We start from the raw sequence: 9,580 nt of genomic DNA, 5'->3' as shown, positions 1-9,580 counted from the left end.
CAGTTGACTATATAAATGAATCATCCCTCACGTATTCTTAAGTTGAGATTTAAACATGTGATCACACTATTGTTGAGGACACATACTCCAACAATCTCCCACTTGTCCGAGACAAGTGTGCGTCACCAATTCTCTTGTCCATTACAATCTCCCACTCAATGCAAGGTCACTACTACAAATCCCTTGGAATATTGATACTTTTGCATCGACGCTTTTAGAAAGCGTCTATGTCTCTAATTGAGCGGGAGGTAAGTTATTAAACACTTAAAAGCAAAACGACATCGTATATCATGCATACTTTAAAAACCCTACATCTGCCGCTTAAAAAAATAAAAAACCGCTCGTATTCATTCAACCTAACACCTTTCCGCTTCTCTTTTCTTCGTCTTCCTCAGATCTATTCTTCCTCAAATTTTACGCCTGGCGGCTGGCGAACTACATAGTATTAATAAACTCTGTCGTTGATCCGCTATTATACTTCTTTACCACTAACTGTGAGTTTTAATATCTTAATTTGGTTTTTAAGTTCTCAGATCTTGTACTGATTAAATCAGGGTTTTATAGGATTTTCACATTCAAATTATTAATTGTTTTTATTTAGGTCGTATTTGATTCTCAAACTTACATTTGGTTGTCTGTTTTTGTTAATTGAGACAAATTTGTTGATTGATACTGCGAACTCTTGTGTTAATCAGAGTAATGTTCAGTTAATTTATCTTTTGTGATCCCAGAGTAGGAAAAATCATCCCAGAGTAGGAAAAATCATCTTTTGTGATCAATTTAATGTTTTCTTAATTCGCTTTATTGATTGTGTTGATCTATTTTTACAACTGAACTCGGATTACTTAAATCTTATTGATATCGGTTGATTAATAGAAGCATTTTTTTTGGCTTGTTGGATAGTCACGAGAGAAAGCCAAGCTGCTAGAATATGGAACCTTTATTTGAAAAAGAATGTCTGGTGACACTGTACTCATTCAAGATGCAATGGAAGAGAAGGTAATATCATCCGTTCCTTGTCGAATCCCATCTTCTTTACGGTTTATAGAGTGTCGCTTTTTGCATTGGCCAAGCTAAGGTCATTTGTTACTAGCAAGTTTCTAGCTCTTTCTGTTTTGCTTTCCATCTAATGCATTCTAATGCGGCGATGGCTGTCAAAATATGTCTACTAAGCTTCCAAGTTCAGGTATTTCACTCTTTCTATCCTCTCTTTAATATTTGATGATCGTGTCATGGTCTGAGTGAATAAATATCTTATATAAAGATCGTTGTTATTAGAAAACAAAATGGAGCAAATGGCGAGAGAGGCCTGCAGTTCTTATATTGAAAATTTCGTTGTTGGAGGCTTGGCATATCTGATAGTTTGTTTGCTGATTTTTTCTAGTAATTTATTAGTCTACGGTAGATTGTTTGATCCAACTCTTCCTATTGGTCATACATCATTTTTTAGTTTGGTATGTTCTGCTATCAATGTACTTGTGATAGAAGAACTTATTTTTAAATGCTACTGTTAATAACTAATACTCTGCAGTCTGCAACTTTATTGAGCAGTAAAGGGTTTTTTTGGTTCGGGGACATCATTTTTCTCTAGTTGTCTTTGAGATTTGAAGCCTCAGATGAAAAATGGCGGCGTTTTATAATGTATTAATAGTAAACTATATTTAAATTCCAATGGCCGGTAAGAAACTATAATAAACTTGTTTCTGTTTCAGGTATACAGACGACAAATTTTGTAGATGTAGCTTGATGTTTTCATCATTTGCTTAATAGCGCATGCATCTTATACCTGTACATACCAGGATGCAAACTGCAGGTATTAGCTTTCTGTTGATTTTGATTTATTATTTAGAACATATATGGAACATTTAATGGATAAGAATAGATTATTGCCAATTACATATATAGTATAAGCAGGGTGTCTAGTAATTTGTGATATGTTACACTCACCATCACCAGCATTAGTTTGGTGTATAACCTATGTTACTCCGACTCGGTTTGAAGGGTCGGACACGGGTACGTATTCAATTATCGGACATTGCTATTTTATGAAAAAATGTAAATGAAGTATCTGAGGGTCGTACCAATGTCCAAGGTCCAAGGATCGAGTGTCGGACACGGGTACATGAGCTCATATGAAGTGTCGAAGTAACATAGTGTATAACCCAAGTGGCCAAGTGTAGAGAATATTTATAGAATTATACGTTGTGGACTGTTATGAATAATTTTATAGATTAAGTTTCATGTTACTGCCAATAACATATATATGACCAAGTTATTATTAAGTAAGAAGTTTTTTTCAGAATGTGGGAGAGTTACGAATAATTGAGTACTCCCTATGTCTCAATCATTTGTTTACCTTTTATATCCTTTGTAATGGGTATTTTAATTAAGGGTTTGCTTGCTTGGGATGGGAGTAATTATTAAGGGAGTAATAGAGTTAAAATGAACTAGAAAATGGAGAGAATGGATGGGGGTTGGAGTAATTATTAAGGGAGTAATAGGTCTTAGGTTTATGTCAACAACATACGAGAGAGTTATCTCGTAGTGGAGATGCAATGGACGAGCATTTGGTGAATTGCTGCACATCCTTGTAAATTAAAGTTTTAAGGTTTTTTGGTTGTGATATGGCTGTAGTTGTAGGCTTTTAAACTATGTTTGGGATGTGTTTGTACTCTATAGTTCAAGAATTGTTCAGTTATTTGTAACTTGTTCAGAAACTCAGTTTATCTTAATTTTCTATAAATTTTTATGCAGCTTTAATGAGAAGAAAATAAGACCAACATGTTTGTGGTCATACCAGGTCTTTCGTCAACCAACTAGTCGAATGGTGCCTTAGTTGAACAAACTTCCATTCTGGTTATCTTGCTTAAATGGATGTCTATGTTTATTGTGATTAATGACTACTAACACAACTTTTTCTTCATATTTATGGATTCTGGATGCTACTGCTGTTGAGGACTATGATGACCTTAGCATGACATTTAGATTGCCTTTTAGCATTCATTGACACCCAAAAGGGTTATGTATTGTGAACTAAACAATAGAGGACACGGTTGAAAAAACTCATTTTTTGTTTTAAAACGAAGTGTCCAAGTATCATACTCATTTTGTTGAAAATGGCAGGTGGGCAGTTTTGATGCTGGCTACGGAAGCTCCATTATGTCTCGTTTGGTTAGTTTATAAACTCAAACTCATTGTCTGATCAGCATGTATATCTATAAAATCAAGCAGCAAAATTTTTTTTAGTATGTGATTCTCACCTAAAATTATGATCAAGCATATCGGACCCAAAAAGGCGCGTGAAATGTGGTTTCTTACCAGGTTCTACACAGCATCAGAAGCAGAAAAAATGGGGCTCATTAATACATTTGTACCTGTGAGTTTCCTTCAGCCGTTTTAACATTAAAATACAGATTTACATTTGGATGTTAATAAGTATCAGAACAGTCGAAACTTGGATTTTATAATGCTGTTCTTAATGATTTATGGTGTTTTTCAGTTGAAGAATTTGGAGAAAGAGACGGTAAAATGGTGCAGGGAGATATTACGGAATAGTCCGACAGCAATCAGGGTACTCAAATCTGCTCTTAATGCTGTTGATGATGGTCATGCTTGACTCCAGGTAACTTTTCTTTACAATCTTCCAGTTTTGGACATTTAATTCTTTGTCAATATGTCCGTTTTGGGATCTTTATGGTGTGTCCAGAGTGGGTACACTATAGAAAATCCGATCATATTTCATACAAAAAGGGCATGTTTGGCTAAATGCCTAAGAAAATTTTGTGTTGTTATTTATGAATGTAGTGATGTCATGAAATTTACTGAGTTGGATTCTGAGTCTGAGCTGGTTGATTGCGCTCTCGGCTACGCGGCTTGCTTGTGCCTGGTGGGTGCGTGTTTGTGTTGTAATTGGCTGGAGTTTGTGCTGCCACTCTAACTTATTTCTATTATTGGGAGTTCTAACAATCTTTAGTTAATTGTCCTATAATCAAGTTTTTCTTACGCTATAATTTTCCGAGATTGTGATTGTTTTTGTGCTTTACTAAGCTGAATCTGAATACTATGTAGTTGTCTCATCCTCTCGCTAATTTTCTCTCTTCTTACCTGTTTACCTGTAATTCCATTCAACACAATTTTGAAACATTTTTGTGAAGTGTATATGTACTAATCAAATATATTCATATAAATTATATTTTCTTTGCCCGTTATAGGTTTCAGATTCATCAGATGGTGATAATGCGCCGTCATATGTTAATTGAAGATGCGCCTTCATATGTTGATTGAAGTCCCTTTGACATTGCGCCTACATAATTGAAGCCCCTACCACATTCAAACTACGCAATGTCCTTGTCTAGCTAGTTACGTAGCATTTTTTAAGATTTTTTTGGACAACTTTATGTTGGATTTTACTATCTTCCGGATCCCTTTTGATATTTTTGATTTTGTCGTACTATAAAGTACGTACTAGTTTATATTAGTTAAATTGTCAATGCTAGCTAGCTATTGTATTTGTGACGGAGACGATATATGTATCATAACGTATGATTATTTATAAAAGTATATGGGTACGTTATTAATTATATATATTGCATTTTTTTTATGATTTAGTAATAGCTAGTAGTACTATACTATTTATAAGTCTATTTAATTAATCTCTACGATTTTATCAGAAATCAAAAAGTCGAAATTATTATACCGTGACAAGAAGTGTCAATATAAAAATAATTGACGCCTAATTCCGTCTCATCGAGTGACACATAAAACCATCAATAGTCGCTGAAGACGCTTAAAAGCGTCAAATTTGTCGACAATTAAAAGCGTCATTAGTCCATGTAGACGTTTGAAAGCGTCAAATTTGTTGACAAAAAAAGCGTCAATAGCCACCGAAGACGCTTAAAAGCGTCAATTTTGTTGACAATTAAAAGTGTCAATAGTCCATGAAGGCGCTTAAAAGCGTCTTTTTTGGTGACCAAAAAAAGCGTCAAAAAATAATGACGGCCCAAAAATTGACGCTTCTTAAAAGCGTTGATAAACTAAAAAATGACGCTTTAAAGCGTCGAAAAACGCTTGAAAAAGCCTCATAAATGCACGGGTTGTGTAGTAGTGGGTGTCTCGCAGGTTGTACTTGTATTTTATCATATCTTGAGTGGTTTCCTCGATCTGGAGAGTAACTGTCTGACCGGAATTATCTACCATAGATACCTTCCGAGCGTGGCCACGCATTTTCAGTTCACTACTCCTCGAGTGGCCTTGAGATTTCAAATAACCCTGACAAGGGGGTGGACAATTCCTATCGCACTATTCCCTTCATTTAGCCACAGTTCATCATAACCCAAAATGTACTCATTTGACTTTAGTTACGACAGTCGTAAAGCATAAATCAAAGCCAATCAGAAATTTGTGCCAACTTGGGCGAATAGTCTCTAGTCAAAAGAATTGACTCATAAGAATACTATAGTAGATCTTGCCACGACGAGGCTATGTGAATTACCAGAACTCTATAAGCGGTCACTGCCCAACAGAGTGTCCCATACAGTCCGCCTATGTGATTGACTAGTCATCCCATATGACTCTATGGCACTTAAACTTGCCATCAATCGCATCACACTCTAATTACTTCGAGACGTCACCTCCTTCAAGTAACCAGGGGCGTATACTCTGTCAATCCAGTTCACTTTAATGGGGTTGAATTTGTCTCAACAACCCATTTGGATATAACAAAGTAATGGGTGAGTTTAATAAAACTCAAACGATAAATGCGATTATCATATATGAATAGTAAATACACTATTACTACTTCATATCTTAAAATCTATAGTGTACCTTTTACACTAGTTGAAATGCAATAAAAGCTTGGCAAGTGGATATACCATATATCCATATATTCCAACTTTATTAATTGTTATTTCCTTCTATTCAATGTTATTTCTAATAACATGAATTTATCTAAGTATATGTCTAGTCTTCTTATCAGACTCAGGCTCTTTAACTTGAAAGATGCTCCCACTGTTATCACATAACTTGTGATAAAGTCTTTGGTAGAGAAATATACTCTGATTCCCTACGTTGACCATTTTATCACAATTTATTTAGATTCCTTTTGTAGAATTTGCAATGTACGAAACTAAAACACTTTTCTAGTCTCTTACTCTTAAGTCAATAAAAAACAGCCTAGGATTTCAACAAATCCTTATTGGTTTGAAAACTAATGTTTGTGCAACCCTTCAGCACATAACTTAGTTTATCATCCAAACATATGAACGAATCCTTAATTCTTCTCAAGAATCTCAAAGATGTTCTTTAAGGCTTTCACAAGCCCATCATTGGAATTAAATTGTTATTGACTTATTATGCTCTAAGTATATGTTACATCATGGCATGTGCGTCTGTTGGCATACATGATCGTTCTAATGGCGGAAACATTAGCAAACGATTTCATGTGATCGACAACTTAATAGGTTCAGTGAACGACTATGACTCCATCATAGCAATTCCACTTTCATCAACATGAATAACCTACTCAACCTTGTTGATGTTAAACAGATATGAAAGATCTTATCATCACAAGACTTTCAACTCTATGCCAATATTCTCTCACATAGATTCAGAAATCTTAGAATACATCGCACCTTTTCCTAGTCTCCCAATCACTCTTTCACAAAAGAGAGCATTTGTACGTTATTCTCAGTAAGTAATATGTCTTCAACATATAAGACATGGGAAAACAATACTAGCTCCCACTTAACTTCATGTATAAACATGATTCTTCAACCACGTGAATAATATCATTCTCAATTATCACATGAACAAAAAGTATAATCCTTTAATGCTTGCTTAAGACCATTCTAGGATCACTTGAGAAAGCTTTACATGATATGTTAGGATTCTTAGATCTTTATCCAAGATTTTGTGTTCCTGACACATACCTTTTCTAAATTCCCATTTTAGAAAAGCGAATCTTTAATATCATTTGCCATTCTTCATCAAAATGAAATGTGGCAATTCCTAACATTATTTATCTTGATTAACATCTTCATGTCAATCTATGCACTTAGGTACTCTAAAGCTCTATTTACCTTTAAAGAGACCATCGCCTTAAAGTAAATCTACTCTTGATTAACAATCTTTGGATTGTAATGTTATGGCTCGTATGCAACAAGGTCGATTTGGGACAAGGTCATAATACCATTACTTTCGAAAAGCAACATCTTAACAATAAGACATGTGTGCTATACTCCCACTAAACTATACTCCCACTCTATCTTTATAGATTATAGTTTCATTACTTTCAAAAAGTAACACAATAACTATAAGTCATGTTTGTGACGATCTAATCTACTCCCACTGTATCTCTTAGAAATACATCTATTTTCTTAAGAGATAGCTTTGTGAGTTTCAAACATATATATATGGAGGAGTATTAGAAGTTTCTCTAGACTGACGCATTAGCTCATAAAAGACCAGCTCTTTCATGGCAGTTTGATTCATGTTATATGCGAGTCTTATCCATGTCATCTGTTAAATAGACTCTCTATTTCAGGTATCTCCTGGTTGACCATTCGTTTAGAATAATGTGTCCGTTTTGGATCGCAAATTCCCTAATATGTGAGTTCAATAGCTCATCATAACTTTATAATTTATCTAACATAAGTAAGTTGTTACTTGGGATATTCTCTCGTGTACCCCCGAACTTTTTCGTTTTCTATGGTGTACCCTCGTTTTTTGCAAAAAAAACTTTGACCGACAATAATTCTCTGTTACGAGTTCAGAAAACGGTAATTTTTTTTTCAAACCAATTATCTCGTCAAGGCCTTCAATTTGAAAAAAAAATTCACCGCTTTTTGAACTCGTAGCCGGTAGTTATGGTTGGTCAAACATTTTTTAACGAATAAACTTTGACCGACCATAATTCCCGACTACAAGTTGAGACGTCGGTGAATTTTTTTTCAAACGGAAGACCTCTTAAAGACAGTCAATTTGGAAAAAAAGTTTATCGTATTTTGAACTTGTAGCCAAGAGTTATTGACGGTCAAAGTTTTTTTTGCATGAAAAGAAGGGTATATCATAGAAAATGAAAAAGTTGAGGGGTACACGAGAGAATATCCCTTGTTACTTTTAGTAACAATAGCATAAGAAGAATCAAATTCATAGCTTATGGACTTATAATGATCTAATCATTATAATTGTCTATTTGATCAATTTAAGTCGATAATATTATGTTTCTCTATGCAAGTAGTGTATGATGATAAATTTTAGAACAAACGATACGATAAAGCAAGTGACTTGGGTGCAAACCATGTCACTAATATCCAAAATACAACCATTGTTAAAGGATACAAACAAGTTTCCAAGTCGAACGAGGAAATGAAAATAGTTCTAAAATCTCAAGATACAACATTGAAATAAAGACAAAGTAAGCCCTAACTTTCATAGATCTAGCACCATGGGAGGCTACATCTAGCTTCCCTCAAGATCTTCTAGGCTTGTTTTTCTTTGCCCTTGTCCTTGCTTGGATGCCCTAATTACAATAAAAAGGGTAATTATCACAACTTGTATCAAAATACCAAAGTTGAGATCGAAACATAAAAGATAGGGATAGTTATATACCTACTGGGATAACTTTTCCAGCTTTGATATCGCCAAGGTATTTTGAACAATTCCTTTTCCAATTCCTAACACCACTACAATAGTGGCATTTGTCCCCAGATGGGGCACTCTTCTTGGACTTAGAGGATCTAGCTTCACAAGCCTTCCCTTTGTTCTTGTAGGGAGTTTGCTTCTTTCCCTTATTCCCACTTTTCTTGAAGGTCCCTTTGCTCTTATGATTAATGTTGAGCACATCCTTGGTGGTGCTAACACTTAGCCCTATGTCCCTTTCAGCTTGCACAAGCATTTTTTGCAATTCATCAAGGGAAACTTTCAAGTTTTGCATATTAAAATTCACCCTGAATTGAACATATGCCTTAACCTTATTTAAGGAGTGAAGAATTCGGTCAATGACGAGTTCCTCGGGAATCTCTACCTTATGCATTTTTAGAGTCTCAACATGCTCCATCAACTTGAGCACATTAGGGCTAACTTTTTGGCCCTTCTTAATGTTGAGATCAAAGAATGCAGATGCCACTTCATATTGAATGATCCTTGGAGCTCGTGAAAACATGGTCATGAGCTTCGTATAGATCTCATAGGCGGTGCTAATCTTTATAGCACTTCTTTGGAGTTCGGCCTCCATTGAGAAGATCAACACATTTTTGATCGCGGCCGACTCCTTTTGGTAAGCCTCATAGGCTTGCCTAGCGGTGGTGGTAGACCTAGCATTAGGTTCGGCGGGAGAGGCATCGGTAAGGTAACGAAGCTTGTCGTCACCCTCCGCGGCCAAGCGAAGTTGAGCGTCCCAATCGGCGAAGTTGGACCCATTCTTTTCTAACTTACAACGATCCATGAAGGATCGGAGCCATGAAACATTGGTGAGAGTGTTGGAGCTAGTGGTTGCGGATGAAATTGGATTTGCCATTGCAATTGAGAAAACAGTTTTGACTACAAAATAGGAAGTGAAGGAATCAATAAACATCTATCGTTT

General features: G+C 35.4%; 1 protein-coding gene across 2 annotated transcripts; it reads left to right on the top strand.

Moving 5' to 3' along the window:
* Window positions 1-316: 316 nt before the first annotated feature.
* Window positions 317-4,560, top strand: LOC141594379 (1,4-dihydroxy-2-naphthoyl-CoA synthase, peroxisomal-like). Of its 2 annotated transcripts, none has more exons than XM_074414444.1 (7): window positions 317-494; window positions 904-999; window positions 1,713-1,813; window positions 3,124-3,171; window positions 3,278-3,376; window positions 3,500-3,622; window positions 3,805-4,184. In XM_074414444.1, exons 4-6 carry the CDS (start codon window positions 3,160-3,162, stop codon window positions 3,614-3,616), a joined length of 228 nt encoding a protein of 75 aa, XP_074270545.1. In that variant the 5' UTR covers window positions 317-494; window positions 904-999; window positions 1,713-1,813; window positions 3,124-3,159; the 3' UTR covers window positions 3,617-3,622; window positions 3,805-4,184. The 2 variants fall into 2 exon arrangements, with proteins under 2 accessions (XP_074270545.1, XP_074270544.1); XM_074414443.1 differs by lacking the exon at window positions 3,805-4,184 and adding an exon at window positions 4,212-4,560 and having other exon boundaries at window positions 319-494.
* The last annotated feature ends 5,020 nt before the right edge of the window (window positions 4,561-9,580 follow it).

The sequence above is a fragment of the Silene latifolia genome, chromosome 8 (genome assembly GCF_048544455.1).
Source record: "Silene latifolia isolate original U9 population chromosome 8, ASM4854445v1, whole genome shotgun sequence".
Taxonomy (NCBI): Eukaryota; Viridiplantae; Streptophyta; class Magnoliopsida; order Caryophyllales; family Caryophyllaceae; genus Silene; species Silene latifolia.
Note: the sequence above shows the minus strand (reverse complement) of the source record. Positions and strands in the feature narration are given on the sequence as shown.